The sequence below is a fragment of the Mobula hypostoma genome, chromosome 2, assembly GCF_963921235.1.
Source record: "Mobula hypostoma chromosome 2, sMobHyp1.1, whole genome shotgun sequence".
Classification (NCBI taxonomy): Eukaryota; Metazoa; Chordata; class Chondrichthyes; order Myliobatiformes; family Myliobatidae; genus Mobula; species Mobula hypostoma.
In genome coordinates, this window is record NC_086098.1 from 74,198,724 (window position 1) to 74,217,907 (window position 19,184).

Sequence of the window (19,184 nt, forward strand, 5' to 3'; positions counted from 1 at the left end):
GGGCTGCAATGTTCCGGCTTTGTCAAATGACCCATTTTGTGCTGTTCTCAAGATTGAGGAAATTAGGCCACAGTTTTTGCAAAGGGTAAGCATCACCATGGCTACAGTCCAGAATGTAAGACAAAGGGTTAGCACCACCAGGGGCAATACTCTGTTGAAACAACCCACAGTGCAGCTGTGGTGATGTGGCAGTGACACACAGCCCCAATTAATGGTTCTGAACTGGTGATTATTTAGCTTAACCCACCTCCCCAATCCTCTCCCAACCCTTGCACCTTTTGGAGGACTCTAGCTTCAACAGGTCAGGTAAAGTTAAACAAAATGTCCATGTTATGAAACACAATATCGTAGCACAGTGACATAGTGGGTGGAGCTAATGCCTCACAGTGCCAGTGACCCATGTTCAATACCAACCTCCACTGCTGTGTGGAGCTTGCATGTTCTTACCCCTGGGTGCTCCACTTTACCTCTACATCCCAAAAATATGCAGATTGGGAGGTTAAATGGACACTGGGAATTGCCCCTAGTGTGCAGAAGAATCCGGGAGAGTTGATATGAATGTGTGGGGGAATACAGAGCTTTGAAAAAGAATTCAGCCCCCAACTCTTTGTTCATATAAATGAGTATTACATCAGGGATTTTGATCAATTCAACCGAGATTTTTTATTTGTGAATCGTATGCTCCCTTTTCACAGTAGAGTGCATAAAACAGGGAAAATTGTAAAGCGTGAAAAACAACAAATTTAAAAACTGAAATGTCTGCATTTCAGAAGTATTCATCTCCCTTTGCTGAGCACTTACAGTGATGCTAGAAAGTTTGTGAATAATGTAGAATTTTCTCTATTTCTATATAAATATAACCTAAAATGTGATCAGATTTCACGCAATTACAAATTTCATGTCACATGCTGGTGATAATAAACCTGATTCTGATTCTGAAAACTAGATAAAGAGAATCCAATTCAACAAATAACACAAAAATTATCTAATGTTACATGTATTTGTTGGAAAAAGTATGCAAAACTTTGCTTTCAGTAACTGGTATGACCCGCTTGTACATAATAACTTCAACCAAACATTTCCGGTAACTGTTGATCAGTCCTGCACATCGGCTTGGAGGAATTTTAGGCCATTCCTCTTATAAAACTGCTTCAACTCTGGGATGTTGATGGGCTTCGTCACATGAACTACTTGGTTCAAGTCCTTCCTCAGCATCTCTATAGGATAAAGTCAGGACTTTGATTTGGCCATTCCAAAACATGAAATTTCTTCTGCTTTAACCATTCTTTGGTGCTCTGACTTATGTGTTTAGGGTTGTTGTCTTGCTGCATGACCTACTTGCTCTTGAGCTTCAGTTCATGGATGGATAACCTAACATTTTCCTGTAGAATTTGCTGGTACAATTATGAATAGTTCCATCAATGATGCAAGCCGACCTGATCCTGAGGCAGCAAAGCAGGCCCAAACCATGACACCGCCACCACTATGTTTCACAGATGGGATGAGGTTCTTGTGCTGGAATGCAGTGTTTCCTTTTTGCCAAATATAATGGTTCTCACTTAAGCCAAAGCATTCTATTTTGGACTCGTATATTCTTCCATGAATATTCTTTCAAGAGCCTTCTGGGTTATCCACATGGTCTTTAGCAAACTTTAGATGGGCAGCAATGTTTTTTTTTTGGAGACTAATGACTTCCTCCTTGCAATCCTGCGATGCACACCATTGATTGTTGTTCAGTGTTTGCCCGATGGTAGACTCATGAACACTGAGATCAGCCAATGCAAGAGAGGTCTATAGATCCTTAGATGTTACCCTGGGGTTCTTTGAGACCTCCTGGAATATTACACATCTTGATCTTGAAGTGATTTTTGATGGTCAGCCGCTCCTGGGGAGATTAACAATAGTGTAGGGTTTCGTCCATTTGTACACCATCTTACTGACTGTGGATTGGTGGAGCCCAAACCCTTTAGAAATGGGTTTGTATCCTTTTCCAGCCTGGTGAGCATCAACGATTTTTTTTTCTGAGGTCCTGCAAAATCTCCTTTGATCGAGGCATGGAACACTTCCAAAAACCTCTGTGGTAAAGATCAGACATTGGTAGCGAAGACCCAGGTTTATGTTCTTTAAATAGGGTAGGGCCTCCCACACTCACACCTCATTGTCATCTCATTGATTAAAACACTGGACTCTTCATTTTTCTCAATAAATAAATGAACAAGTATAATGATTTTTGTGTTATTTATTTAATTGGGTTCTCTTTATCTAGTTTTTGGACTTGTGTGAAAATTTGATCACATTTTAGATCATATTTATGTAGAAATAGAGAAAATTCTACAGGGCTCACTAACTTTTGAACACCACTGTAGCCAGTGGTCTTTTTAGATAAGTCTCTATTACCTTTGCACAACATGATGGAGCAAGATCTGCCCATTCCTCTTTACTGAATTGCTCAAGCTGTGCCAGGTTAGTTGGGGATCGGTGGTGGACAGCAATCTTGAGATCTTGCCAGAGATGTTCGATCAAGTTACGGTGAGGACTCTGACTAAACCACTCAAGGATATCAGTTTTCTTCATTTGCAGCCACTCTCTGGTTACTCTGGCGGTGCGTTTTGGGTCATGGTCCTGCTGAAAGATTAACTTACTCTCCAGTTTAAGCTTTCTGGCAGAGGCTAGCTGGTTTTTAATTCAGGATCTCCCAGTATTTAGCAGCATTCATCTTACGATTAATCCTGACCAGATTCCCAGTCCCTGCTGCTGAAAAGCATCTCCATTGCATGATGCTACCTCCACAATACTTTACAGTAGGCATGGTGTTACTTGGCTGATGTGTGCGGTATTAAATTTATGCCACTGCTTAGTGTTAAGGCCAGAAAATTCCTCTTTAGTTCATTCAACAACAAGACCTTCTTCCACATCTTTACAGTATCTTCTAAGTGATACTTTGCAAAGTCTTTAAGGGCAAGGATGTGCTTTTTTTTTAAGCAAGGGATTATTCCTAGTCACTTTTCCATAAATACCCTTTTTGTACAAGGCCTTGGACATTGTGGAGCCATGAACATCATCTCCAATTGCAGCCATGGACTTCTGCAGCTCATTCATAGTGACTGTTGGTGTCACAGTAGATTCTCTTATGAGTGCTATTCTTCTCCAGTGACTAAGTTTGGAGGGGTGCCCTGATCTAGGCAGTGTGGCTGTGGTTTCATATTTTTTCCACTTTTGCATGATGGACTGCACTGAGCTCTGAGGAGCCTTTGAGACTGTCTTGAACCCTTCCCCAGATTTGTGCTTCTCTATTATCATTTTCCTGACTTGTCTTGAATGCTTTTTTGTCTTCATTTGATTTAGTCTGATTGTTGACAGGTTTTGGAATTTTTCTTTTGATTTGACATGACATGTTTTGATTTCACCTACATGTTTTGTAGGTTACCTCAACATATCCTACTTCAATATATTTCAGATTTAGAAAATGAGACCGTAAAGTGTAAAAATAGTTGTGGGAGCTGAATACTTTTTCAAGGCACTGTGTGTGTGTGTGTGTATATTATATATATATATAAATTCATATATGAAAATAAGACCATTGGATCACAATTAGGCCATTCAGCCCATTGACTCAGTTCCACTACTTCAGCATGGCTGGTTTATTAAGGCTGATTTATACTTGTGCGTTAAATGTATGCCGTAGGTACTGCGTAGCCACAAACCCTACGCAGTATCTACGCTGAAGCCTACGCCGTAGCCTAACGCGCACCTCTTCCAAAATGTAACTACGAGTCGCTGTGACGCAGACCGCAACAACTGTGATTGGTCCACTTGGTAGCATCGCATTTCCTCCTACGCTGCAATAGTTTGCCATTGGGCGATTGAAGGGCAGGGAAGGAACTCTAGCTGCAATGCTTACAGACCTCTGAAATTATGGAGGACCCTGTGCTTGACACCAGTTTGTAGCTAGCTGCTACAGCCTGTTGACTTCCACCTGAAGCTAAAACTCGAATGGTGATTGCCAGTCTCTGAGTATACTGTGTGTACACTGATGTGACATAAATGGCTGGAGACAATGAACCAAATCATCAAATCTACCTGCCGACATCGGAAAATATTTGAAATGCGTTTCCTCATCCATGTCTCTTAGTGGACAGAGAAGCACAGAAAATTCACCCTCCTTCAGTTTCAGTCGCCATTGTTTGAGGTTTGAGTTTCTTCGTGTTGAGTTTCAACATGAAGAACCTCAACACAGTGGCATAGAAATCCCGCCGCCAACTAGCGTTTTGGCGGTGAATTGCAGAGCGACGCAGACACACCAACGCACAAGTATAAATGCTCACAACGGCGTAGCCCACTTGCATATGCTGTGGCGTAAGCTAGTACGCACAAGTATAAATCAGCCTTTATCCCTCTCTACCCTGTTCTCCTTCCTTCTCCTCATAACCTTTGACACCCTGACCTAAACACACCAAAAACCTATCAACCCTATCAACCTCCACTTTAAATATACCCAATGGTTTGTCCTCTACAGCCATCTGTGGCAATGATGTCCACTGATTCGCCACCGTCTGGTAAAAGAAATTCCTCCTCATCTCTGTCCTAAATGGATATCCCCCTGTTCTGAGACTGTGCCCTCTTGTCCTAGACCCCCCCACTATAGGAAATTTCCTCTCCACATTCACTGTATCTAGGCTTTTCAATATTCGATAGGTTTCAATGAGATACCTCCTCCTCCTTTGAATGAGTATGGATGAGTACAGACCCAGAGCTCCTCAAATGTTGACCCTTTCATTCCTGGGATATTTCTCGTAAACCTCCTCTGGATCTGAGCCAATGCCAGCACATCCTTTCTTAAATAGGACCTCATGGTAGCACAGCGGCTAGTGTGATGCGATTACATCTTGGGGCGTTCCAGAGTTTGGAGTTCAATTCCAATGCTGTGAAGGGACCCAAAACTGCTCACAAAACTTTACATGTGGACTGACTATTGCCTTATAAAGTGTCTGCATTACAACATGCACAAGAACCAAATGTAAAACATTGATAATTGGTGTATTTGAAGATTCATTTACAGATCACGGGAAGAGCAGAATTCTGATATTGTCGACAGGTTGTTTTAGTGACAGAAAATGTGAATCAAACTCTCTATCCATAACGCATTGTACTGAACGTTTAAATGGGCAATTGGGCTGTTCCTGCCACCAGTTTCTTATTTCTATTTCAGACAATGGCCGGCAGCTCCTCCTGGCAAAGGGTCAATGTGGAGGTTGCCGCAAGATCACCACGACTTGCAATCTTTGACTTGGCTGAAGGGAAGTCCTATCAATTCCGTGTCTTTGCGGTGAACAAGTTTGGTATGAGCGAGCCATCGGAATCCACTGAGCCAATCCTGGTTCAGGATCACATCGGTAATGTTCCTGTTCCAAACCCAACCCACTTGATGAAAGATTGTTTACTGCAAACATAGAATGGAGACTACACAGCACAGTACAGGACTTTTGGACCACAATCTTATGCTAACCCTTTAATCTACTTCAATATCAATCTAACCCTTCCCTCAAAGTTTAAAGTAAATTTATAATCAAAGTTCATATATGTCACCATATGCAATGCTGAGATTCATTTTCTTGCACGCATTCACTATAAGTACAATGAAAAAATAATAATAATGAATAAGCAATAAATATCAAGAACATGAGATGAAGAGTCTTTGAAAGTGAGTTCAGTTCCCATGTAACCCTCTATTTCTTCTTTTCTCCTTGTGCCTCAAATTCCCCTAAATGTTCCTAATGTATCTGCCTCTACAACCACCCCTTAATCAAACATAATTTTCCTTTTGTGACTGGTACACGGATTTTCTCTAACTGCTATTACTAGTCATTACAATCAGTCGCTTCCTGAGTCCACCATCCACCTGCTCCGTCCTTGAAGTTGTTCAATCCCTTCAGCTCTGCAATACTCTGGCCAAGAGAGTCTCAAAGCGTCACAACGTTAGAGACTAAAATCTTCCTCATTTCTGCCTTCAAACTGACTGATTGCATCATGGTCTGGTAAGGCAATTCGAATGCTCAGGAACATAAGAGGCTGCAGAGAGTTGTAGACTCATCGGAATATATCACATCCACATCCACATCCCTCCCCACCATTGGTAGTATCGACAGGAGATGCTACATCAAGAAGGCAATATCCATCATCAGGGATCCTCACCTTCCAGGCCATGCTATCCTCTTGCAGGCAGGAGGTACGAAGCCTGAAGTCCCACCCCACCAGATTCAGCAACAGCTTCAACTATTCTGTTCTTGAACCAACTGGCACAACTCTAATCACTGCAGATCAGGAACACTATGACTACTCTAGCCACTTTGCACTAAAATGGACTTTGTCTATTTTTGTTCTAATTGTGATTTTTCTTGTAAAAATTGTGTATAGTTTATGTTTAATTTATGTTTTTCTTCTGAATATTGTGTCTCTTATGCAATAGCCTGTGTTGCACGTTGCACCTGTGAAGTCGGGTACCTGTGCATTTGACAATAAACTCAACTTCATTCCATGCAAAACAATACCTGATACCTCGGGCCTCCCCCTCCCACCCCCATGACCATAATACTCACTACATTCTCAAAGAACTTGAATAAGTTAACAAGCATTTCCAAACTTGTAATCAGTATAATAGGCATTGCCCAAGGCCGTATTACTAATTACTTGGACGTGCATAATCTATTTTTATTAACAAACATCTTAATGTGAGCAAGTTTAATTATAATATATATGACAAGAAACCAATGTGCAAAAGAAGATAAACTGTGTGGTGTGTTTCTGTGTGTGTATTTTTATTTATATATATATTTATTTGTGTGTGTGTGTGTGTGTGTGTGTGTAAAAACACACGCACATACACACACAGTATGTACAAAAATGAACTGAAAGCATGAGTAGTAGAATCCTTGAAATTAACTCTATAAATTGTGGAATCATTTCAGAGTTGAAGTAGTTTGGGGCTGGTCCAGGAGCCTGATGATTGTAGGAATAATAACTGCTTTTAAATCTGGAGATGTGGAACTTAAGGCTTCTGTACCTCCTACATGATGGCAGCAGTGAGAAAACAGCATCCACTTTAGCTAGCCCTTCAATATTCAATAGCTTTCAATAAGATCCCTCCTCATGCTTCCAAATTCCAGTGAGTACAGTCTCAGAGCCATCAAACATTTCTCATACAGTAACCCTTTCATTCCTGGAATCATACCGGTGAACCTCCTCTAGACCCTCTCCAATGCCAACACATATTTTCTTAGATCAGGGGCCCCAAATCTGCTGACAAATTTCCAAGTGTGGTCTAACTAAGGCCTTATGAAGCCTCAACATCACATCCTTGCTCTTATATTCTTGTCCTTTTGAAATGAATGCTAACATTGTATTTGCCTTCCTAACCACTGACTCAACCCGCAAGCTAACCTTTCTGAACCCTGCACAAGGAATCGCAAGACCCTTTGTACCTCATATTTTTTAAATTTTCTCCCTGTTTAGAAAATAGTCTACTCCTTTATTCCTTCTAACAAAGTGCATGTCTATGCACTTCCTTGCACTATATACCACCTGCCTTTTCTTTCTTTCTTTTTAAATCTTTTTATTGAGTAAGTATACAAAAAAGGTAAGCCATATAAACATTAATACAATGTTAAAGTATAATAAAATTCCAAAAGATAACAATACCAAAAAGAAAATACTACAAACAATGTAATTTAAGCATAAGAAACCAAAATAACATAATAGTATACTAGATTTTATATATATCAATGGAAAAAAAGAAAAAAAAAACCCCCAAAAAAAAACCCACCGTGCAACTAACTAAAAGCAAAGCAAAGCAATGGGCTAACTTGAAACCAAACAGAGTTAAACTTAAAATCACGTCCTCAATCCCGACCTCCATTGAAACGGTAAAAAAAAACAAGAAGGGTAAATATTACATTAAATGAAAATATCGAATAAAAGGTCCCCAAATCTGTTCAAATTTAAATGAAGAATCATGAAGGTTACTTCTAATTTTCTCCAGATTCAAACATAAAATCGTCTGAGAAAACCAAAAAAAGGTAGTTGGAGCATTAAGCTCTTTCCAATGTTGTAAAATACATCTTTTCGCCATTAAAGTAAGAAATGCAATCATTCTACGGGCTGAAGGGGAAAGATTACTAGAAATTTTAGGTAGTCCAAAGATAGCAGTAATAGGGTGAGGAGAGATATCTATATTTAATACCTTAGAAATAATATTGAAAATATCTCTCCAAAAAGTTTCCAAAGTAGGGCAAGACCAAAACATATGAGTTAAAGAGGCTATCTGCCCCGAACATCTATCACAGAAAGGATTAATATGCGAGTAAAAACGCGCTAACTTATCTTTGGACATATGTGCTCTATGCACCACTTTAAATTGAATTAGGGAATGTTTAGCACAAATAGAAGAAGTATTAACTAATTGTAAAATCTGCCCCCAATCATCCACAGAAATGGTAAGCCCCAATTCCTGTTCCCAATCTACTCTAATCTTATCAAATGGAGCTTTCCTAAGTTTCATAATAATATTATAAATCATAGCCGATGCACCTTTCTGACATGGATTAAGGTTAATTATCGAATCTAAAATATATATAGGAGGAAGCATTGGAAAGGAAGGAAGTATAGTACTTAGAAAATTTCTAACTTGTAAATATCTAAAAAAATGTATTCTTGATAGGTTATATTTATTAGATAATTGTTCAAAAGACATAAGGGAACCATCTAAAAATAAATCCAAAAACCGTAAAATACCCTTAGTCTTCCAAATTTGAAAAGCGCGATCCGTAAAAGAGGGAGGAAAAAATATGTTACCTAAAATAGGAATCGCTAACCCGAATTGATTAAGATCAAAAAATTTTCTGAATTGAAACCAAATACGCAAAGCATATTTAACGATCGGGTTAGAGACCTGCTTAAGGCGTTTCGAATCAAAAGGAAGAGATGAACCTAAAATAGAACCAAGTGTATAACCCTGAACAGATTGTAATTCCAATGCTACCCATTTAGGAATAGATAGTATATCCCGGTCAAGTAACCAAAATTTCATATGTCGAATATTAATAGCCCAATAATAAAATCTAAAGTTAGGTAATGCTAAACCTTCATCTCTCTTAGCTTTCTGTAAATGTATTTTACCCAGTCTCGGATTCTTATTCTGCCAAATAAATGAAGAAATTTTAGAGTCGACTTTATCAAAAAAAGATTTAGGAACGAAAATTGGTAATGCCTGAAACACATATAAAAATTTTGGCAAAAAAAACATCTTAACTGCATTAATACGACCAATCAAAGTTAAATATAAAGGAAACCATTTAGATGAAAGTTGAGTAATATGGTCTATTAATGGTAAAAAGTTAGTCTTAAATAAATCTTTATGTTTACAAGTAATTTTAATCCCAAGATATGAAAGGTAATTATTAATCAATTTAAATGGAAATTTATAATATAAGGGAAGATGTTTATTAATCGGAAAAAGTTCACTCTTACTAAGATTTAATTTATAACCTGAGAAAAGACCAAATTGTGCTAATAACTCTAAAACAGCAGGAATAGATCTCTCAGGATTAGAAATATATAAAAGTAAATCATCAGCATAGAGTGATAATTTATGGGACTTTAATCCCCGAGTTATCCCAGTAATATTTGAAGATTCTCGAATAGCAATTGCAAGAGGTTCTAATGCAATATCAAATAATAGGGGACTAAGAGGACAGCCTTGTCGAGTACCACGAAAGAGAGGAAAAAAAGGTGAGTTTAATGAGTTAGTACGAACCGAGGCTACAGGGGAGTGATATAACAGTTTAATCCAGGATATAAATTTCAGGCTAAAATTAAACATTTCAAGCACCTTAAATAAATAAGGCCATTCTACTCTATCAAAAGCTTTCTCGGCATCTAAAGAAATAACACACTCAGGAACATTTTGTGAGGGAGTATAAACGATATTTAACAATGTACGAATATTATAAAAAGAGTAACGACCTTTAATAAAACCCGTTTGGTCTTCCGAAATAATAGAAGGAAGTACTTTTTCTAGTCTATTTGCTAATAACTTAGAAAAGACTTTAGAATCAACATTTAATAAAGATATTGGTCTATAAGATGCACATTGAGCAGGGTCTTTATCCTTCTTTAGTATTAAAGAAATTGATGCTCTATTAAAAGATTCCGGAAGTTTACCAAGTTTCAAAGAAGCCTCAAAAACCTTATAGAGCCAGGGAATCAATAAAGAAGCAAAACATTTATAAAATTCAACGGTAAACCCATCAGGGCCAGGAGCTTTCCCCAGATTCATAGAAAAAATAACATTCTTAATCTCATCCATTGTAATGGAAGTATCTAATAAAGAAGACATATCCTGTGAAATCTGAGGAAAGTCTAACTTATCTAGAAAATCATTCATATATTTAGAATCTCGAGGAGACTCTGATTGATATAAAGAAGAATAAAAATCACAAAAGGTATGATTAATCCCCACATGATCCAATATCAATCGATCATTTTGATTATAAATCTGATTGATTTGAGATTTAACATAATTAGATTTCAATTGATTAGCCAGCAGCTTGCCAATTTTATCACTGTGAACATAAAAATCACTTCTTGTTTTCTTTAATTGGTTTACAATCGAGGACGAGAGTAGTAAACTGTGTTCCATTTGAAGTTCAGTTCTTTGTTTGTATAGCTCCTCAGAAGGAGCCATAACATATTTCTTATCAATTTCTTTAATCTTGTCCACAATTGCCATCTCCTCCTGCTTCTGTTTCTTCCTCAAAGCAACGGAATACGAAATAATCTGACCCCGAATATAGGCTTTAAAAGTGTCCCAAAGAGTGTTAACCGAAATATCTTCTGTATGGTTAATTATAAAAAAAAGCTCAATCTGTTCATTCATAAAATTAACAAAGTCCGAGTCCTGAAGCAACAGCGAATTAAAACGCCATTGTCTATTGTTTGGTATATTGGCCATGATTTTAATAGAAAGCTTAAGTGGAGCATGATCCGAAATGGTTATAGAATCATAATCACATTTAATCACTGAAGGAATGAGACGAGAATCAATAAAAAAATAATCAATTCTTGAATAGGAATGATGAACATGTGAAAAAAAGGAAAAATCTTTTTCCTGAGGATGCAGAAAACGCCAAATATCCGTCGACCCAGAATCAGAAAGGAAAAAATTAATCAAATTTGCAGATTTATTAGGTAAAGTCCGTAAAGGAGCTGAACGGTCCAAAGCTGGAGATAAACAGGTATTAAGATCTCCGCCCCAAATCAATGAAAACTCGTTCAAATTCGGAAACTGATCAAACAATGATTTATAAAATTCCGGACAATCCATATTAGGAGCATAAACATTAACCAAAACTACTTTTTTATTAAATAGTAAACCACTAACCAATAAAAATCTACCATTCGGATCAGAGATAATATCCTGTTGTATAAAAGTAACTGAGGAATCTATAAAAATAGAGACGCCTCGAATCTTAGCATTGGAGTTCGAATGAAATTGTTGTCCCTTCCAGAATTTGAAAAAACGTAGTCTGTCCCCCCTCCGTACATGGGTCTCTTGTAAAAATAAAATTTGTGCTTTAAGTCTCCGGAACACTTTAAAAACTTTTTTTCTTTTAATAGGATGATTAAGACCATTAGTATTCCAGGAGACAAAATTAATAATAGACTCCATAAATCCTAAAGTCAACCCACAACAGGGAGGATTGACAATAGGCGCGACCCACAAACCCGGAGAGGGAACAGAACATACAAAAGATACTGGGGAAAAGGACGCAACCAGTACTTCAATAATGTATATAGCCCAAAGAAAAACAAACTAAAACGTGAAGCCCCTCCCGCCACCCCCCAGCCCAAGAGCCCAAGGCAAAATCTAAAGCAGACCCGCCAGAAAGAAGCAAGCGCTAAAACTACCCCCATGACTTCCGGTATACGCTCCCTAAAAAAAAGGTATAAATATGAAAAGGATCAGCTAATTGTAAAACAGTAAAAAAATAAGTAAAAAAAAGTTAGCTCAATTAGAATACACACAGAACAGAACAAAAGCCGGAAAATATATATTAAAAAAAAACCACAATATACCTCAAACTCATGAATAGACACAGCAACAAAAAAAATAGGATTATTAACATAAAGTGATTATAAAAAGCAAAACAGAATAAAATTTAAACAAAAACTACAAAATTTAAGGCCGCACAGGAAATACGTAAGATGACAAAAGGGAAGTAACCACCCAGAATCCCCTGGGAAAAGAAAGAAATGACGCAGTTAAAAAGAAAGTTTAGTAGCCATATTAAGAAATCGAAAGTAAACTTTTCTGCCCAAATAGGGCACAGAAAAGTTAAAACCAACCAATTCACAGCCTCCGATCGACGGAGAAAATTAAAAAGAAAGCAATTAAGATGTTGGAGATGAAAGTTGATCCAGATAACTCTGGGCATCCGATGGAGAATCAAAAAAACGAAGGGCTCCATCTGACATGCGAATCCTTAGACGTGCAGGGTACAGCAGCGCTGGTCTTAAATCCCTCTTATAGAATTCCGACATCACGGATCTGTAACGGACCCGTTGGTCCCAGATTGGTTTACTGAAATCTTCCACGAATCGGAACTTAAGATCCGAAAAATCAATGAAACCTTTAGATCGAGCGAATCGAAACAGTCTCTCCTTGTCTTGAAAGTAATGAAAACGTAAGATAACATGCCTAGGTCTATCTGACCTAGACGAGTATGATGGGATTCTGTGAACACGATCCAGTAGCGGTGGTTGGTCAGGAAATACAGTAGGGAATGCATCTTTTAAAAGTTGGGAGAAATATTTCATGGGGTTGTTACCTTCAGCGGCTTCCCTCACCCCGATCATTCGTAAATTCTGCCGTCGCATTCTAGATTCCAAGTCAGAGTTTTTAAAAGTCAAAAAGTCAAGTTTCTTCTTCATTACATTAACTGTTTCTTCGATTTTCCCCATCTTAAGCTCACTTTGTTGCGCGAATTTTTGAAGATCAGATATAGCCGACTGATGTTCCGCAATACATGTTTGCATCTTATCAATTAAACCGGCAATTTTCTGGAAATTAGTTGAGATTTCCGTATGAATCAGGTCTTTAACAGGGCCTGCAATTTCCGCACGAATCATCTCCCTAACAGAGGTTGAGATTTCCCTCTGAATTAACTCCGATATCGCTTTCAAAGTCACCGGTGATTCACTCGGAGGGAGATCCGTAGCTTTTGGTTTAACCGGAGGTTTACCATCCTTGCCGTCTTTCTCGTTCTTAGACATAGCAGATCTCAGTATCATCCAATTGTCAGAGAATTCAGTTTAATTCAAAGTATTGTAAGAGTTGATGCCTTAATGGTTAATTAAAGTATAGCTGACCATAGAGGAAAAAAAACTCAGAGGTAATGGAGCGAGTCAAGAACGCGACTTCACTCCATGAGCGCTACCGGAAGTCCCCCCACCTGCCTTTTCTTAGCCCATTCTCCTCTGCAGACTACCTGCTTGCTCAACACTACCTGCCCCTCCACCTATCTTTGTATCATCTTCCATCAAGTCCGTCAGCCAAATCATTTACCTATAATGTGAAAAGAAGCGGTTCCAATACTGACCCTTGTGGAACACTACTTCATCAGTAGCCAACCAGAATAGGTCCCTTTATTCCATCTTTGCCTCCTGTCAGTCAGCCAATCTTCTATCCATGTTATTATCTTTCCTGTAATACCATGGGCACTTATCTTGTTAAACAGCCTCATGTGTAGTCAAAGGCTTTCTGAAAATCCAAGTAAACAACATTCACTAATTCTCTTTTGTCTATCCTGCCTGTTATTTCCTCAAAGAATTCCAGCAGATCTGTGAAACAAGATTTCTCCTTAAGGAAACCATGCTGACTTTGGCCTACTTTATTAGGTGCATCCAAGTACCCTGAAACCTCATCCTTAATAATGAACAACAACATCTTCCTAACTATTGAAGTCAGACTAACTGGCCTATAATTTCCTCTCTTCAGCCTCGCTCCCTTCTTAAAGAGTGGAGTGACATTTGTAATTTTCTAGTCCTCCAGAGCCACTCCAGAATCTAGTTATTCTTGACAGATTATTACTAATCCCTCCACAACCTCTTCAGCTACCTCTTTCAGAATCCTAGGGTATAGTCTATATAGTCCAGGTGAATTATCTTTCTTCAGATCTTTCACCTTTCCAAGCACCTTCTCCTTAGTAATAGCAGCTACACTCACTTCACTCCCTGACATTCTCTAATTTATGGCATACTGCTAGTGTCTTCCACAGTGAAGACTGACACAAAATACTTATTAAATTTATCTGCCATTTTTTGTCCCCCATTACTTCCTCTCAAGCATCATTTTCCAGGGATCCAATAGCTACTCTCGTCTCTCTTTTACTCTTTATATATCTGAAAAAAACTTCTGGTATCCCTTTTATAATATTGGCTAGCTTGCCTTCATATTTCATCTCTTCTCTCCTTATGGCTTTATTAGTGGCCTTCTGTTGCTTTTAATAGCTTCCCAATCCTCTAATTTTCAAAATTATTGCTATATTATATGCCTTTTCTTTTCCTTTTATGCTTTTTTGACTTCCCTTGTCAGCCACGGTTGCATCAACCTCCCTTTGGAATACTTCTTCATCTTTGGGATGTATATATCCTGCATCTTCTAACTTTCTCCCAGAACTTCCAGCCGTTGCTGTTCTGCTGTCATCCCTGCTATTGCCCTCTTCCAATCAACTTTACCACACTCATGTCTCTGCAATTGCCTTTACTCCACTGTAATACTGATACATCTGCCTTTGTCTTCTCCCTCTCCAACTGCAGGTTAAATTCTATCATTTGATCATATGATCACTGTCTCCTAAGAGTTCCTTTACCTTAAGTTCCCTAATCAAATCTAGTTCATTCCACAATATCCTATCAAGAATTTCCTTTCACCTTGTGGGCTCAACCACAAGTTGCACTAAAAAGCCATCTTGTAGGCATTCAACGAATTCCCTCTTTGGATCTAGCAGCAACCTGATTTTCCCAATCTACCTGCATATTGAAATCCCCCATGACTATCGTTCTTGTTACCTACCTTTTCTATCTCTCACTATAATTTATATCCCACATCCTGGTTATTGCCTGGAGGCCTGTATATAACTCCCTTCTAACTCTTGCAGTTTCTTGACTCTATCTGCAAGGATTATACATCTTTGGAACCTCTTTCTAAGAATTTGAGTTTTTTTTTAACCAGAAGGGCCACCTCATCACCTCTGCCTACCTGCCTATCTTTTTAGTACAATGTGTATCCTTGGATGTTAAGCTCCCAACTGTGATCTTTCAGCCATGATTCAGTGATACCCACATCATACCTGCCAATCTGTAACTGCACTACAAGATCTTCTACCTTATTCCGTATACTACTTGAATTCAAATATAGCATCTTCAATCCTCTATTCGACACCCTTTTCAATTTTGCTCCCATGTTACACTTAAACTCATCACTGTGACTGTACTTTTACCATATCCTCTATATATCTCCCTCAGATCCTCACGAAACCCTGCATCTACTTGTATACCAACTCCTCCGTTCTCAGTCCTATCACTCTGGTTACAACCCTACTACCAAATTAGTTTAAACACTCCATTCCAGCTTTGGCAAACCTTCCCACAAGCCTTGAGAAGGCAGCCAACATAATCAAAAACCCCTCCCAGGCCAGTAACTCTCTTTCCCCCTCTCTCATCAGGCAGAAGATAGAAAACCTTTTCCCCCGGGATCAATAAAGTATGACTACTACTACTATGACTAAACCTTGAGAACATGTACCAAAAGCTTCAATTCAGTTCTTATCAAACTCTTGAATAGAGCTCCTGTATGATGAAGAAGAATACTTGATGTCTCAATCTACCTCACTGTGGCGTTTGTACCTTATTGTCTATGTGCATTGCACTTTCTCTGTAACTGCAACATTGTATTCTACATTCTGTTATTGCTTTGTCCCTGTACTAGCTCAATATGTTTGTGTTTTGAAACAATCAGTATGGATAGCATCTAAAACAAAGCTTTGCACTGGATCTCAGTACCTGTGACAGTAATAAGCCAATCATTAATTACCAAGTAGCTAAGACGCTCAAACTCTGTACAGTCTAGGGACTGAATCCAACGCTGTGCTGAAATTGTTGAGACTCTTGCATTTTTCAGTTGTGTGATTGATATGTAGTATCTCCTCTTTTTGTACAATTACTCCTTATCCCTCCTCTATCCCTGAACTGTGAAGTTCAGCTTCAGATTTATTTATCACACGTATGCAGAAACATGCAGTGAAATGTGTCGTTCACATTAACAGCCAACATAACTTAAGGATGTGCTGGGGGCAGCCCTTAAGGTATCGCCAAGCATTTCAGCAACAACATAGCGTAACAGTTAGTGTGATGCTATTATAGCTCAGAGCGTCAGAGTTTGGAGTTCAATTCTGATGTTGTCTGTAAGAAGTTTGCATGTCCTTCCCATAAGCACATTTGTTTTCTCCAGGTGCTCCGGTTTCCTCCCACAGTCCAAAGATGTACAGGTTAGTAGGTTAATTGGTCATTTTATTGTTCTATAATTAGGCTAGTGTTAAATAGGTGGGTCACTGGACAATTTGAATCATGCACGCACACAAGGACAGTTTTCTGACCCCGGGAAATGTCTCCAGTCTCCAGGCTTTGGTCATCAGGCTTTGATTTCCAGAAGTATGCAATGCACAAGATTAAAGCACATAAGTTTAGTACTTCAAGCTATTTTAAAAAAACATATTATGGTGTGCATCTCTCAAAACCTTTTGATTTCAGTTTAGAAGATCTTGATGCTGGTGTTGCACTCTGACTTCTCCCTAATGTTCTTTAATGTTATTTATTCTTCCCTCTTTCAGAGATCCCGTCTCCTCCAAGTGACGTCCGATGTGCAAGAAACACCAGGCATTCGGTAGTCGTGCAGTGGCTGCCTCCAAAGAACAGCAGTGAGCTGATTGGTTACTACATTGACTCCTGCCTACTGGGAACCAGTGACTGGCAGCCGTGTAACCATAAACCGGTGAAATATACCAGGTCATTCTTACAAAGCCTTGCCTTCAATTTGTCCAAAGTCAAACTTGCTAAATTAAGCAATCAGTAATATATGTTTCTTATAGCAATTTTATGTAGTGCACTGTGGTAGTTGTCCATTGTATCCGATGATGACAGGAAACCGGCGTGGGAGAGTTTTTAAAATAGAAAAGCCATTATACTGGGGCAGTTCCATTCACTCAATCTCAGAAGTTGGATCTAATGGTACAAGTAGTTGTCACGATTGGGGTCTTCCTTGGTTGCAATGGATGACCGTGACTTCATCTGCTCCTTGTCATGTCCTTCACTCTCCACAAAGCGTTGGAGAGCCGCTTTCCTGGCTGTTGAGTCTTACTGTTGATCTCATCTGCCTCGTCTGTTGGAGCTGATCTTGCAGGCTAACACAGGCATACATCTATCTCACCAGGGTATGAGGCTCACCGGCTACCCTCACCTGGTTTAGCCCGTCTGTCGAGGCGGTGTACCAGGCTGTGGCTCCTGTCACATGCAAACAGCTACTTAGAGCCACAGGTAAGAGCTGAGGGTCCAGTAGGAATCAAAATCAGGTGAGCTGCCCTAGATTGGACATGACAAGCCACTTCACCAGGGGTGCTACCCTTCACAGGACACCCCATACAAACCACTGTAATTGCTGCCACAAAACAACAAATTTCAAGGCATTTGTCAGTGACAATAAACATCATTCAGATTTAATGAGCAACCATTAATGTGCTCTGAGATTCCAGAGCTCCTTGGTGGCCCAGTGGGGTGGGTCAGTGCCGATATGGAATGTTTGTCCTTGCAGGCTTGGCACTATGGTCTCTGTCCATTCCCTGTCCTGACAATGGAGGTGGGATGGACCTCCTCTGGACTAGAGGATCTGTATTGGAGAAGGGGCCAGGTCAACATGAGAGGACTTTGCTATCCGTCTGTACGTTTTGGCCTATTTCTCCATGTGGAATATTTCTGCCTATTCCACAAGCTATTGTATACTGAAGTTGGCAGGCATGAACCCAGTAGAACTCTGGGATGTGGGGCTTCTGGCCACCCAGGGTCACTTTATTTCACTCAGCTAATGCCATGTGAAATACCAACCAACAGAAAATGTAATGCAAAACCAGGAAAGAGATGAGTTTTAACAAACTGCAACCGTCTCTTCCCTCAAGTTCCATTATCTTCATTCCTTTGTCGTTTCCATCCATCAGCTCCCAGCCTCTGTCGCTATTTGCAACCTCCCTTCCTCCATCTCCGTATCATTCCCCTCACATAGATCCACTCATCACCTCCAAGCCTCTGTCACTATTCCCACCCTCCCGTCTTCCTATCACCCCTCCTCACCTGGATTAACCCATCACCTGCCAGTTCTTGCTTCACCCTCCCCCTCACCTCTTTATGCTGGCTATCTCCCCTCTATCTTTCAGTCCGGATTGAGGGTCTCAATTAGAAACCATGTCTGCCTATTTCCCTCCACAGATGCTGCCTGACCTGCTGAGTTCCTCCTGTTTCTGTGTTGCTCCAGGTTCCAACATCCGAATTCTCCCATGTCTGCAGCTTTTTCTTTTCATTTTAGATTTTATTCAGACAAGAAAACAGTCTAACAATTCTGAAATTCTGTTCATGCTCATAGATGTGTGAGTACTTTAATTACTTCAACACTTCATGAACATTTCTGTTCTCTCCCCGTTAGATTTGTAGTTCATGGCCTAATGAATGGGCACAAGTACATCTTCCGTGTGAAAGCCGTGAACGCTGTGGGGGTCAGTGAACTCTCTCAGGAGTCGGAGCCCATCGTTGTCCAAGCAGCTCTGAGTGAGTGTCTGGTCATGACTCTTGTACCTGTGGCTATTATTAGAGCGGGGAAAGAATGCAAATAATGATTGGAATTTAACTTCTTGCTGGTGAGCCAAAGGGCAGGGATGCACTATTCTGTGGAAAGGAATAAACTTAATAATAGAACATAGAGAATTACAGCACAAGCCCCTCAACCTACAATGTTGTGCTGACATCTAACCTACTCTAAGATCAATCTAATCCTTCCCTCCTGCATAGCCCTCTATTTTTATATCATC

At 39.4% G+C, this 19,184-nt stretch overlaps 1 protein-coding gene across 4 annotated transcripts in view; it reads left to right on the top strand.

Annotated features, from left to right (window-relative positions):
* Positions 1-19,184, top strand: part of myom2b (myomesin 2b) — a 215,749-nt gene that overhangs the window by 138,968 nt on the left and 57,597 nt on the right. For all 4 annotated transcript variants that reach the window (XM_063038773.1, XM_063038763.1, XM_063038783.1 and 1 more), the window contains exons 15-17: positions 5,210-5,393; positions 16,944-17,118; positions 18,803-18,924. In XM_063038773.1, coding sequence (XP_062894843.1) covers positions 5,210-5,393; positions 16,944-17,118; positions 18,803-18,924 — 481 coding nt within the window. The remainder of the gene's footprint in view (positions 1-5,209; positions 5,394-16,943; positions 17,119-18,802; positions 18,925-19,184) is intronic.